This window comes from Tiliqua scincoides, chromosome 8 (genome assembly GCF_035046505.1).
Source record: "Tiliqua scincoides isolate rTilSci1 chromosome 8, rTilSci1.hap2, whole genome shotgun sequence".
Classification (NCBI taxonomy): Eukaryota; Metazoa; Chordata; class Lepidosauria; order Squamata; family Scincidae; genus Tiliqua; species Tiliqua scincoides.
Genome location: NC_089828.1, coordinates 19,270,424 through 19,285,059, shown reverse-complemented (window position 1 = coordinate 19,285,059; position 14,636 = coordinate 19,270,424). Strand labels below are relative to the sequence as shown.

At 47.2% G+C, this 14,636-nt stretch overlaps 1 protein-coding gene across 1 annotated transcript in view; it reads left to right on the top strand.

Annotated features, from left to right (window-relative positions):
- The window catches only part of CCDC33 (coiled-coil domain containing 33), a 131,933-nt gene extending 120,329 nt beyond the window's left edge, over positions 1 to 11,604 (top strand). Inside the window, exons 19-25 of the mRNA XM_066635468.1 lie at positions 572 to 703; positions 7,262 to 7,352; positions 7,765 to 7,892; positions 8,409 to 8,495; positions 9,062 to 9,181; positions 10,376 to 10,417; positions 11,548 to 11,604. Coding sequence (XP_066491565.1) covers positions 572 to 703; positions 7,262 to 7,352; positions 7,765 to 7,892; positions 8,409 to 8,495; positions 9,062 to 9,181; positions 10,376 to 10,417; positions 11,548 to 11,604 — 657 coding nt within the window. The remainder of the gene's footprint in view (positions 1 to 571; positions 704 to 7,261; positions 7,353 to 7,764; positions 7,893 to 8,408; positions 8,496 to 9,061; positions 9,182 to 10,375; positions 10,418 to 11,547) is intronic.
- Positions 11,605 to 14,636: the final 3,032 nt, after the last annotated feature.

The window sequence follows — 14,636 nt, the reverse complement described above, 5'->3', positions numbered from 1 at the left end:
TCCAGTAGGACTGTTCTTATGTTCTTATTTACCACTGACCGTTCTCTTTCACTTTTCCTCTTGCTCCCTGGATTTGAAAAGGAAGAGGGATATGGAGTGGAAGAGGAAGTGTGAAGGAGAGTGATGAACTAGAAACGTTTTGCCCATCCTTCTTCTTTCCTCCACACTTCCTGTGCAGGAAGTGGAAAGAGGGTCAGGCCAAGTGACGGAGGCAGTGTGGTTCATGCCACTTATTAAGGAGAACAGCTTTTGGGATGCTCCTTCCTGGCACTGAGAGGTCTTGAATTGGCCTTGCATAGCTGAATGTGCAGGGCTCCCTTCAGAACTTCTCTTGAATGCAGGTAGGTCAAGGGAGTGGAGCTTGTGCTATTGCTGTCCACCCCACAGGCATTTATTTTGCCTGGGATGAAACCAGCTCTACAGTGCATTACTCAGATTCCTACAGCTTTATGGTTTGTTCTTATAACCACATTCACCAGTGCTTAGTATACATGTACACTCAAGAAATGGGTAGGATTGCCATGGGTAGGATTGCATTCCCTCTCACTGGCCCTGCTTCCTCTCCCACTAGAAAAATGACCGGGAGAAAGATCTGATGATGCTGCAACGAGCTCACCAACAGCAGCAGATGGCACTGAGGAAGTACCAGGCCAAGATGGGCAAAATAAAAGCTCTGGAAGATGCAGTAAGGCAACAGGAAAAGGTGAGGAGCTGCAGGCTATAAAGCATGGAGTGCTGTGAAGTAAGCTTCGTTATCCATAGCCAGCAAATACATGAACAGCCATGCAAGACATACTAGGTCCAGTCCATCCAAGAGGCCAGCTGATTTGGTTATCACATGTGGTACCTGCCCTTCACCTGGTCCTTCTTGTCCTTCTGCTCCTTGGATTTGAAAAAGGAAGAGTGGAACAAGCAGAAAAGGAAATGGGGAGGAGAGTAGTGGGGAGAGCATCCGATGATCCAACGCATCTACTTGCTCCATTTGATCCTCTCCTCACACTTCTGCTCCATTCCCTCCTCCTTTTCAAGTCCATGGAACAAGAGGACCAAGGCTAGGTGAGAAGAGCAGCATTTCGCATGACAGGGTACCACATGAGGAAGAGGTGGCATTCTGTGTGCTACCTCAGGTCTTCAGTCAACCCTGAGAGGCAGGATAAGCCCAGACACTTATCACAACAGCAATAAAATAGTTCACCTCTGAAGATCATATAGTCATCAGCAGTTACTGCTGTTGTGAATGTCCTTGTGCTTTCCCTGGATACATTTAAGCACTCCAAAAGAATTTTCACAGACCTTTCATTCCGTGCATTGCGTGGCCATTTGGTCCCCGTGCATCTGACAAAGTGGACTCGAGTTCACAGAAAAGCTCAGGCCAGGAGCTTAAGGTGCCTCAAGGCTCTGTGTTGTTTCACCTTAGCCATGAACTCCCTGGCTGGCCTCAGATAAGCCACAGCACTGTTCCTTCCATTATGCAATGCTGGGATGATTAATAAGAGCCCATCCATATTAGTGACACTTGTAGCCTGACCTTCTAGAATTTTACTCAAATCCCAGGCTTTGCTCATGAACTGCAGTTCCCAGTGACCCTGATCTAGCAGAAGTCTTAGGAAGGGCTGGTTACAGAGTTGGGGTAACCGGTTTATTTTTCTTATTTAGTAACCAATCCATGTATTCCATGCATTATACTTCTCAAAGAGCTCAAAGTGATGTACAAATTTTAAAAATGTGTTGGGGAAAATAGGAAAATAAAGGTTCCTTGAGCAAGTTTTTGATATATAGAATGAGATAAGTTGCCATGCAGGCAAGAAAGCATAAAGTTTATTGCAAATGCATCGATGATTAAACAACCAAATGCTGAGATGGTGAAGGTTGATGGAAATCACCTAATCACATAATCAGTAAAGAACAGGTTGATATAAGCAGAAAACATGTTGATCTAAGACAGGGGTCTCCAAACGAGCCTCTATCTGGCCAAGCTCTTGTCCCCTGAAAGCCTCTGGTCCACTCGATTGAACATGACCAGAGCTGTGCTCTGATTGCATCCGGAGGGTGTTCTGAGGGCCAGAGAGGCTGAGTGAATGAGCCCATTCATTCATTTATTCACTCATCTAAGTTCCATCTCTAATTTATTTATTTAAATTTTATATTTAATTTTTTTTCCGGCCCTCAGCACTGCACCAGATATTTCATGCGGCCCTCTGGCCAAAACGTTTGGAGACCCCTGATCTAAGTAGAAAGGGGAAGGGAAGGGTGCCACTATCAAGAGAGTGACGGGCCAGGGGAGATATGGCGGTGGGGGTCGGACAGGCCGTTACAGGAGAAGGAGAGTTAATCACAGGCAGATCATCTCCCCTTCTGGTCCCTCCCCCAATTCTCGGATGCCTGGTGGTCTTGGCGGTGAGTCCCTGGATCTGAAGCTGCTACTTTTGAATGCCAGGTCGGTGAATAATAAGACCTGTATCATCCAGGATTTGATTCTGGATGAGAAAGCCGACCTGGTATACATTACGGAGACCTGGCTGGACGTGGAGGGAGGCGTTAGTCTCTCTGAACTTTGTCCGCCAGGCTTCCAGGTGTTGCAGCAGCCAAGATTGCAGGGACGGGGAGGGGGAGTTGCAATGGTCTATCGTGAGTCCATCTCCCTTACCAGGTGCCCTGTCCAGCAGTCTGCTGGGTTCGAGTGCCTGCATGTTGTGTTGAGAGGACCGGACAGGATTGGGATTCTGTTGGTGTACCGCCCGCCCTGCTGCCCAACAGTCTCCCTGCCTGAGCTGACTGGAGTGATCTCGGGGGTGGCATTGAAGGCCCCCCGCCTGTTAGTGCTGGGGGACTTCAATGTTCATGCCGAGGCCCCTGCGGTAGGTGCAGCTCAGAATTTCATGGCTGCCATGACAACCATGGGCCTGTCTCAGAAGATCTTGGCCCCGACACATACTGCAGGACACGTGCTGGACCTGGTGTTTACAGCTGGGCATGGGGGCAGTGATCTGGATGTAGAGGAGATCAAGATCACTCCGTTGTCATGGACAGATCACTTCCTGGTAAGGTTTAGACTGGTTGCGACTTCCTACCTCTGCAGAGGCGGGGGACCATTTTCTATGGTCCGCCCCCGGAGGCTAATGGATCCTGAAGGTTTCCTGAGGGCTCTGGGGGATTTCCCCACTGCCAAGACTGGCGTCTCATCTGAGGCCCTGGTTGACCTCTGGAACAGGGAAATGTCCAGGGCAGTGGATGAGATTGCTCCGGAGCGACCTCTGCCACGTCGCAGACTCGGAGCGGCTCCTTGGTTCACTGAGGAGCTGCGACTGATGAAGCAGCAGGGCAGGCGTCTAGAGCGACGGTGGCAGAAAACTCGTGATGAATCCGATCGGACACGGAGTAGAGCTCATTACAGAGCCTACTCCGTGGCGGTGGTAGCAGCGAAGAAATCATTCTTCTCTGCTACCATTGCGTCTGCTGATAACCGTCCGGCAGAGCTGTTCCGTGTGGTGCGGGGCCTCCTCCATCAGGCCCCGCCAGTGGACCAGGAGGAATACACGGTCAGCCGCTGTGACGTGTTTGCGCAACATTTTGCAGATAAAATCGATCGCATTCGTTACGACTTGGATGCCACATTGACAATGTCTGATGATGTCCCCCTGGCAACTGCTTGTCCAGTGTTGTGGGATTCTTTTCAGCTTGTGCAGCCTGAGGATGTGGACAGACTCCTTTGGAGTGTGAGGCCGTCTGCCTGCCTGTTTGACCCTTGCCCAGCTTGGCTGATAAGAGCTGCCCGGGGGGGACTGGCTGAGTGGACGGGGAGGGTGGTCAACTCTTCTTTGGGGGAGGGGACACTGCCGCTTGCTTTGAAGCGGGCGGTTGTTCGCCCCCTCCTGAAGAAGCCCTCCCTGGATTCCAATGTGTTGAACAACTATCGGCCAGTCTCCAACATCCCGTTTCTGGGCAAGGTAATTGAGCGGGTGGTGGCGGCCCAACTCCAGAGGGTCTTGGATGAAGCGGATTATCTGGATCCTTTTCAATCTGGTTTCAGGCCGGGCTTTGGGACGGAAACTGCCTTGGTCGCCTTGGTGGATGACCTACGCCGGGGACTGGACAGGGGGAGTGCATCCCTGTTGGTCCTGCTGGACCTCTCGGCGGCTTTCGATACCATCGACCATGGTATCCTTCTGGGCCGATTGGCCGAGTTGGGAGTTGGAGGCACTGTTTTGCGGTGGTTCCGCTCCTACTTGGAAGGTCGGTCCCAGATGGTGGTGCTGGGGGATGCCTGTTCGACACCCTGGCCATTGAGGTGCGGGGTGCCGCAGGGCTCAATTCTGTCCCCCATGCTATTTAATATCTACATGAAACCGCTGGGAGAGGTCATCCGGGGGTTTGGAGTGGGGTGTCATCAATATGCTGATGACACCCAGCTCTATCTCTCCTTTCCTCCAGACTCCAGGGTGGCGGTTGAGGGCCTGGAGCGCTGTCTGGAAGCAGTGAGGATCTGGATGGGGGCTAACAAGCTGAAATTAAATCCGGATAAGACAGAGACTCTCCTGGTTCGGAAATCCTCGATGCAGGTGCTGGATTATCAGCTTGCTCTGAATGGGGTTGCACTCCCTCTGAAGGAGCAGGTCCGCAGCTTGGGGGTCCACCTGGACTCGCAGCTGCTCCTGGATTCCCAGGTGGCGGCTGTGGCTAGGGGGGCCTTTGCTCAGCTTCGGCTGGTGCGCCAGCTGCGTCCGTACTTGGATCGTGCAGACCTGGCCACGGTGATCCATGCTACGGTGACATCGAGGTTAGATTATTGTAACGCGCTTTATGTGGGGCTGCCCCTGAAGACGGTTCGGAAACTGCAATTAGTGCAGAATGCGGCGGCCCGTGTGGTCACTGGAGCTAGGCGGTTTGACTCTGTCAGCCCGCTTCTCCGGGGGCTACATTGGCTGCCCATTCGTTTCCGGGCCCAATTCAAGGTGCTGGTTTTGACCTTTAAAGCCCTATACTGCTCTGGGCCAGGTTATCTTAGAGATCGCCTACTCCCATACAATCCGGCTCGTCCTCTCAGGTCATCAGAGAAGGCCTTTTTACAAGTGCCGCCGCCTAAGGAGGTACGTGGGGCGGCGGCAAGAAATAGGGCCTTCTCAGTAGTGGCACCAACGTTGTGGAACTCCCTTCCCCTTGACTTGAGAATGGCTCCCTCTCTTGAGTCCTTTCGGCGAGGCCTGAAGACCTTGTTGTTTAACCAAGCCTTCTGACGTTCTGGCCTTTTTAACATCTTTTATATATCTTTTAGTTGCTTTTTTACAGGCCCGATTCCTCTAAGAACTGCTGTTTTATGCTCTTTTATTCTGACTCTTCTGACTACTGTTTTTATGGGTTCTGCTAATGTGTTTTTTAATATGTTTTTATCTGTGAAATTATGTTTTAATTTGTTTTCTATGTTGTTAGCCGCCCTGGGTCCCTTTTTGGGGAGAAGGGCGGGATAAAAATAAAGTTTTATTATTATTATTATTAGAAAACCCCAATGACCTAAGGCATGAGGGTGCTGAATAGAAAGAAATCATGAGGTGATCAGGAAGTGGCAACCCGTTCACCACTAAGCAATCATATGAGGGTGATGTGAATATGGACCATGATCTATGACTGTGTGTTCAGCATAAATGTTATATGACTTATTTGTTTACTTTGTCGGCAATATACACTGAGAGGAATGATGTGAAAGCTAAAAACATGATCATAAAGCAAATTCATAAAGATGTTAATCAGTAAGCGAAGAAAAACAGAAGAAATGTAATAAAAGATATGATTTGGAGCAGATGGTGGCTGGTCTCACTTTGGAGAGCTGAGCTACTCCTTTATTGCCTTGAACGTGAGGGCAATAAAGGAAGTTCCTAGCTGTCTGTGTTGTCTTTCTTGTGATCAGACAATTACCCTATCAATCGGACACACTTTTGTCCCTAATAAATGGAAACCAATATTTGAAAAAAAAAACAAAAACACAACATTGCTATGTTATAAAACAGTACAAACTAAATGACAACAGCTAGTGTTAAAAACACTCAGGGTCTGGTGCAATGAAACGTGGACCCTACAAGGTAGCAGTAGGGCAGGACTGGCAAGAGTACTGCATCACTGGTTCACAGCCAAGCTGCTCTCTGAGGCATAGTTAGTACAATGGGCCCTACTTATCTGTAGTAGTAGTAGTAGTATACTTTATTGTCATTGTACATTGTACAAAGTACAACCCCTGCTAATTGGGTAAGAGGCACTTTTTCAAGTGGGTGCTCCTTTTTTTAGCAGGGTGAGAGTAACTGGCCCACCTCACCCCAGCAGTGTCTGTTCTAGTGGCTGTCTGCTGGTATTCTTTTTGCATCTTTTTAGATTGTGAGCCCTTTTGGGACAGGGAGCCATTTAGTTATTTGATCTTTCTCTGTAAACCGCTTTGTGAACTTTTAGTTGAAAAGCGGTATATAAATACTGTTGTTGTTGTTGTTGTTGTTGTTATTAGTACAACAAAATTTCAATGCACTCCAACACATGGATATAAAACATTTATACAACAATCATACAATCAGTCATATAACACATTCCGTTCCATCCCAACATTCAATACTGCGTATACTACATATACATCTATTAATATAAATATCTCAAAAATAAAAAAATAAAATAATACTCCTATTTCACTGAGAGATGTAGTAAATAGATAATAAACCCCAGTAAACATTTGAAGATGTTGTGTTTTCATATTCCTAATGATTTTTAAGTTCTGCAGGCTTGGGATCCGCAGGTGCTGAGCTTCAGAGGATCTCCTGGATGTGACTAAAAGTCAGTTCTGGTTTGGATTGGCAACTTCCAATCATGTCCTGAGGTGTTCTGGGGTGCAGGGAGGCCGGATCTAACCTCAGGAGGTCTGGGAGTGTCCCCCCAAGTAAATTATTGCGGCACTGTGCTGGGTCCCAGTGGATATAGGGCCCAGTCCTATCCAATTTTCCAGCTCTGGGGTAGCCACCATGCAGCCCTGCAGTAATAGAACAAACGTTCCCATACCTTAAGAAGGCCCCAGTGACTGCCCCTCCACCGCACGTTGCAGTACACATCCCACTGGCACAACAGCACCAGCACTGGAAAATTAGATAGGATTGGGCCCTTAATTATCTGCAGATTTCAGTATCCACGAGGAGTTCCGGAACAGATCCCTGTAGATACTGAGAGCCCACTGTACGGAGTTAAGGGCTTCACCCACCTCAACTGAATTTGCTCACTGTTTTTCCTGTGAAAGGTGATTGAGAGGATGGAGAGGATGCTGGAAGACAAGATGAAGGAACGATTCAAAGATGGAGTCCACTTTCCCGAAGCAGCCAGTAGCATAAGTAGTAAGTAGAGCATGGCCTGTGTCTCGTGTACTGCTGGGCAATCTGTTTGCAGCATAAGCAAGGGATGAACGCAGAGGCCTTCAGAGTTTTGTCACGGTGACACAACACCTACATCTGGAGCCCCAGCCTGAAATGCTGGTTCTTGTAATCACCCAATGGTGCATCACCCAGTCACTAAGACCAGGAAGAAATGTCCTCTCCTTAGTTTTGATAATGCAAGTATATGCATTAGGTAGCACCAGAGGCATTATGCAGAGAACAGCATAGATTAATCCAGGGAGGGTAGAATGTTCAACCTTCATATCTGTTGCAAACCCCATAGGCTCAAATCAGCCTGCCTCATCCCTTCTGGGCAAGTTAACCTGAGCGCATGGAGGGTCTGTTGAGCATATTCGGTCTTTGCTCCCAGTTGCAGGTGACACCTGGTCCAAGGATCTCTACTCCACCCTGATGATGGAGAACATGAGGCTGCGGGATGAGCTGGGCAAGTCCTCCTACCGCTCTGCACCCATTATATTGCAGCAGCAAGCATTGCCAGTAAGATACTCCCTCTCGCTATCATTTTATGTTTTTGTTCTTATTTATTATTTTCCCCCTATTAGACCGCCCTTCTTCCAAGTTGCTCAGGGTGGTATACATAGTTCCTCCCTTCCTTTTGCCCTCACAACAATCCTGTGAGGTAGGTGAGGCTGGGAGATAGTGATTGGCCCAAGGTTACTCAGGAAGCTTCGTGACTGAGTGGGAATTTGAACCTGGCTCTTCCAGGTCTAACTCCTGAAGCACTACATCTGAAGTTATCAAACTGGGGTATCCCAATGCCCCAGCCTGAGAAGCCCTATCTCTAGCCCCTTAAGGGCTAAAGGCGGAAGGGGGAGGGGGAAGGCAGTGATGTGATCCCCACCAAGCCTTGGAAAGTGTAAAAATCATGATTGTGACCCACTTCTGTTATTCGTGACTCATGATCACAATTTTTTCATTTTCACAAGTATAGAATGGGATTTATAGTTGCTTGCTTATCCTGTGTCAATCAAAGTTCTCTTTTGCTACCTACAGGATGCATTTTCTGCCAACACTGAAAAACTCTCTTTAATTTCCAAACTGGAAAAAGCTGAGGCACGCATTCATGCCTTGGAATCCCAGGTAATGACTCTCAATCTAGTAGCATAGCAGGGGCGGGGGTTGGGGGGTGGTCTGCCCTGGGTGTCAGGTATTACTGGGGCATCAAATGCATCACTAAATGGCCAGTAGTCCTGGCCTCCTTCAGGGATCTTGGGGTGGATGGCTGGTTTACCTATCGCTTTGAGAGGCCACTCAAAGCCATGGGTAGACCTGACAGCCTTGAGATAACCTGGTGGAAGCCATATCTATTGGCTGCTCAAACCAGGGGATCTTGAGGTCAAGGCCAGGCCTGCCCATGTCTTCAAACAGCCCTGGGTGTCTAATACCCTAGGTACACCACTGCCTCCATTTATCTTCCCAGTATGCATTTCTCCCTTAATAGCAGCTCTTTCGATTATTTCCAGCATGCTCTTCTGAGGCCGAACTGGGCACAGATAGAGACAATGGGACAGATGAATTGTCAGTTTCAATCAGAGCACTGATTTGCCCCAGCACTCCACCTGGGCCTTATGAACCAGTTGATATGAACTCTCTACAAGTGTGAGAGGCGGATTTGTCATGCTGTGCATTTGTTCTCCCTTTCACAGCTGGAAGAATCCGCCAGGAGGTGGGGGCGAGAAAAGCAGGAGTACAGCAACCATCTTCTGGAATACGACCATGGATTTGGCCATTCACCAGCCTCTCTTATAATACAGGATTTCTTGAGGGTGAGTCATTGGCTTTTAATGGAAAGGAGCAGGGTCTACTTCGTCCAAGTATGTAGTCTTTGTGGAGGCCTATGTATGCAGCATTTTTGTCAACAAGATGTGGATCTGTGGAATCAGTGGATTCCATTTCTCATTTCCTTCTGATTTAAGGCAAGGTCAAAACAGGTGCTGGTTGAAATCAAAAATGTATTATTATCTCATATGCATCAGGACAGAGTTGGGGTTTCTGGACATCGTTATTGTTTGGAGTCACGAAAGTGTTGTCATTCTGAAGGCCCAATCAGTCAACAAAACCTTTATTAGGCATAAACATTTGATAGGTGAGAACTCTGTGCAGAAATCGTAGAGAGTATAAAACTAAATAGTACAGAAATATATGTATAAGTGCACACCTATGTGTACACACAGATACAACGTACATTACATTTTACAAACAAACATGAATTATTTAAAAGACAGAAACAATCAGTTACTCTGCGGATCTTGCCAGTATGGAGCCTACTCAGTGATTACTTGGTACAGAAAGCTTGGCTCGATTCAGAATGCTCAAATTTAGGAACTGTGCGACTGAGAGGGTTGTATGTTCTACATCACCTGCTAGAAGGAATTGAATTATATCTTTCTCAGAATGCCCTGTTTTGGGATGGAGCAAGGGAGAGAGAAATTGCTGCCTTAGTACTTGATATCTGGGACAGTGCAACATGATGTGTGTGGATGATTCTACTTCGCCTAAATTGCAGCTACATAAACGATCTTCCCTGGAAGATCCCTGGAAGGCCCAATCCTAACTGTTAGCATGTTCATGATTTTTCTGCCAACGTCAGGGCCGGCAGCCACCAGGAGCTCAGAATTGTGTTGTGCGTAGTTTCACAAATTAGACCTCCAGCAGCCAAGAATCCCCCACAGGGTACAGTGGGAGCCACAGCGGTACCACTGCATCACTGTGCAAGGATTTAGGTAGAATTGGGCTGTTGATCAAGCTGGGTACAAGATAGATTTCAGGTGGTCTCAAGGGTTTCACCAACAATTGCTGGTTTCACCGCCCCGCCCCCCGCTTGAAAATATACAAACCAGGAGGATTTAACTTTTGTGTGGGGAAACCCTTGGATGCACATCCTCCTCCATGAAATGAAGCACTTGGAAGGTTGTAGTGTGTTTCTAGCTCAATAATGTGCACCCCTTCCACACCCACAGGAAGAGAAGGACAGAGGTGATGAAGATGAGAAGAATAGAAAGGTATATGCAATGGAGAGAGAGAAGAACGTTGAACAATAGCTCTGGGCAGAGTTGGCTCCACCCATCTATCAGTGCAAGGGTTGCTCATTGATCAGAAATCTTGATTAATTGGCTCAGGATCTCCATCCTGCCTTGAATCTGACTGAGACCAAATTAAGTGTCAGCATCTAAGAGGCCAAAATTTCCCACAAATCTCACCTGAGGAAATCTGTCCGATCCAAGACAGATCTGAAGGTCCAAACCCTCTGCCTCCAGCTCACAGAAATGGGGGTGGTGGACAGGCAGCGAACTCTTCCCATGCTTCAGGTGTGCAGGTCTAGCCTGGCCTGATCCAATCATCCTTGTCCTCTTTGTGTTTTGAAAGAACATTGCCAACACTTTCCCCAGGACCATTTTATTATGTCCTCCAAGCACATGTGACATTAATCACACCTATCAAATATGTTCTTATATGCTTATCTAAAGCAGCTCGTGCAAGCTGCATTCAGGAATGGCCCATACATGAGACCGACTAAAACAGATGGGGGGGGGCACTCTGCTTCCCCCACTGCTGGATTTGAAAAGGAGGATGGGGATAGAGGAAGACAAGAGGTGTGGAGGAGAGGATGGGCTAAATAGCCCTAAAAACTGGAACTCCAGCAATATCTGCTAGGGAAGGAGATTGGAGATCGAGAGCTGATCCCTGTTCCTCATTCAGGTCTTCCTCCTGTTCTGATTGATGGATTCCAGAGTCTTTTACCTAGGTGTGCACAACCCCAGCTGTAAATCCCCAGGTTTCACAAGTGCCTGGGCACTTGGTTGCATTGAGACCTGCATCTGGGGACTATTCACAGTGGGAGAAAGCAAGTAAAGAAAGCTTCAAAATTCTCAGTTCTTTGGGCACATGACTGAAGAAGTAGTGTAACTATGTTGCCATGCTTCCAGATCAGTCCATTTTCACCCTACTAACATTTTCACCCTTACATTTCACCGTTATGGAAGCTTAGGGCAAGCCAAGCACTGCCCCAATTGTACCTGGCAAGCAGGACCGATAAATTGGCTCTTGGAATTACACACAGGGCAAGAGGGAAAGCAGACAGGTGGGGTGGGGGTAATTTAGACACCCTCCTGACATGCATTCTCTTTCACAGAGGAATGCTCCAGAATCTCCAGTACAACTCAAGAAGCAGTCGAGCCGTTTTCCATAGCCCTGCACAACTGATGGCGCTCTACTCACTGTGTGGGTACAGGAGAAATTACCTGCTGCATGACATGACCTGGGTCAGAACTCTCTTCCCTGAGAGGCTGAACAGGGTGTAAGCATCCGCTGAGAGCTTTATTAAAGTCTCTACACCTGGACCCTAAACCCTGGCATTTGAAAAGTCAAAGGATGCAAGGGTGACAATTTGTTAGGAGGAAGGAACCAATTCTTAAGCTGGGAAAGGACCCAAATGCAGGGAAGAGTGGAGAGGCATGAACAAGCACTGATGAATGAAAGCAGGCAGAATACTTTCCAGTAGACACTCTCAGCCTTTCAGTTTTCCATCATTATCTGACCTTCTAGGTGACCTGGTGGTTCTGTTTATAGCACATTTACTTAAAGGTGGGTACCTCCATCTGTTTCTATAGACGGTTACCCTAGAAACAGAGCCGCAGAACCCGGAAGAGTTTTTCAGCTATTTTCAACCGCTGTGCTCCAGGGTTCCGCAGCACACCTGCAGATCATCTGTGGCGCACCAGTGTGAAAATTGCTGCTTTAAGGTGTCCCTATAACTTAGACCTGGGGATTCTGTGGTGATGACGTTTGATGGTTTGCTGATCTTACTGAACCCAGTTTGGGCCCATTTTGATCCAATCTTATTTTTCCACTATGGAACATGCACATTTCTTAAAGCATTTTATGTCTTTAAAAAAAAAAAAAAAAAAAAAGCCCTCTAATAATGCATGCATACAGGGGCATTAAGGGAACAGGTTCCAACCAAATGCTATAGGGTCCTTAACTTAAACCAACTTCATATTAATAACTTAAAAAAAACAAAAACTTAAATCAAATTCTTGTTCTTCCCAGATGGAAAGAAGGATATTAGAAGGGTCTACCAGACAGCCCGACAAGATAGTTTGACACTGGAAAACCCAGTTCTGACCCGAGAATGCAAAAAAAATTTTCCCCTTCTCCCAAATCCATCCATTGAGAGGGCAAATATGGGTTGAAGATAGCACTGCTAGTGAGGAAGGACTAGAAATCCCTTGTAACCACTAATTATGGATACAAAAAGATCAAGGGATCTTTAAACTAGGTGCAAGAGCAGCTGGGGCAAAAACCAATTCATGAGACCAAGAAGGGAACTACTTCAAGGATACAAGAGTTTATTCAAAAGAAGAATTTATTCAAAAGATTCAATAAAACAATTAGCCCTAACATGTGTGAATGTTCCTATTTGTGTAATGGATGCATGTGAAATGTATTTGGTGCACCAGAGAAATAAGGAAAGGGGAATTTGCACCAGGGAAAAAGTCTTGGGGAAAGCCCTAGTCTGCCCCCATGCAGCTCGAGGGGAATGTTGTGATGCCTAAATCCTATTATTAGGTGCTTAACTGGAGTTTTGAGGTCTCCAGTTTTGGTGTGTGAAAGAAATCAAGGTGTACACTGATATGGCCATTCCTGGCACACAATCAAATGAAGCATTTCTCAGTAGAGACAGTCAAAATGAAAAGGTACCCTCACTGCCCTTCTTTGAACCTGCTCCAGTTTGGCTGCAGCCTTCCTAAAGTGTGGTGCCCCACACCTGAACACAGTAGTCTAGATGAGGTGTGACCAGCGTGGAGGAAAGTGAATGGCTGCTTCTCAGGACTTGGAAGCTGCCGTTCTACTAATGTCGCCTAAGATTGCATTCTTTGCAGCTACATCACATTGCTGGCTCATGTTCAACATGTGACCCAGCCTGGTGGACAAAGTTCAGAGCCTGGTGGACAAAGTTCAGAGAGACTAACGCCTCCCTCCATGTCTAACCAGGTCTCTGTAATGCATACCAGGTCGGCTTTCTCATCCAGGATCAAATCCCGGATGATACAGGTCTTGTTATTCACTGACCTGGCATTCAAAAGCAGCAGCTTCAGATCCAGGGACTCACCGCCAAGACCACCAGGCATCCGAGAATTGGGGGAGGGACCAGAAGGGGAGATGATCTGCCTACGATGAACTCTCCTTCTCCTGTAACGGCCTGTCTGACCCCCACCGCCATATCTCCCCTGGCCCGTCAAGATCCCTTTCACACGCTGTACTGCCAACCCAAGTATCGCCCATTCTATACCTTTTATTTTTGTGGGAAGCCTAAGTGCAGGATCTTGCATGTGTTGTAGACCTTGCACCCCTGTTGAACTTCATTTTGTTTCTTTTAGTCCAGTATTCAATTTTAATCATGGTTCTCTTGAATGCTTCTACTGTCTTCTGCGCTGTTAGCTATTGCTCCCAGCTTAGTATCATCTGCAAATTTTATAAGGCTTCTGTTATCCCTTCTAAGTCTTTGATAAATATGTTGAGACCTGGCCCCAAGACAGAGCCCTGGGATACTCACCCCCAAATGCTTTCTCCCACCTCAACTCACTTCTGGTATTGGAGCTTGACTAAGAAGAAAAGTATCTTCAGGAGGGATGGTTTGCAGGAGGTAAGTTGCAAACAGTGGGGCAGAACTGGCTTGTCCATGAGGCCAACTGAGGTGGTCACAGATGCTGGGAGGCAACCTCCCACTTTCCCCATTTCTCCTTTTCTCGTTCCCCACATTCAGAAAAGGAAGATGGACTCTTTGACACTCTGGCTTCTCCAATGCTCCTCCATGCTTCATCTTTCATTTCGTTCCCCTCTTCTTTTTTGAATCCAGGAAGCAGCAGGAGTCATGGAGTCAAAAGCTTGCACACTGCTGGGTAAAGGGGGTGGCATTTGGTACAGCAAGTAACCATACAAAGGAGGTGGCATTTGGTGTGCCACCTTAGACTCTGCAAGAGAAGGCTTAGTACCACCCCCTTTGCCCTAAAACCCTGACTCCACTACCCCTACTTTCTATAGGTTTATGGCACTTGTAAACAAGTCTACCACTATCAGATCCCAAGTAGCCCTAATACTACAAGAAGGTCTGGATAATGAATACCTTCCTTTGCTTTGTCCTTTTCTAATCATATTGCATAAGCCAAAAGAAAAGCAGGTTGAGAGCCAAGAAGTCATACCCAAAACATTTAGCCCAAT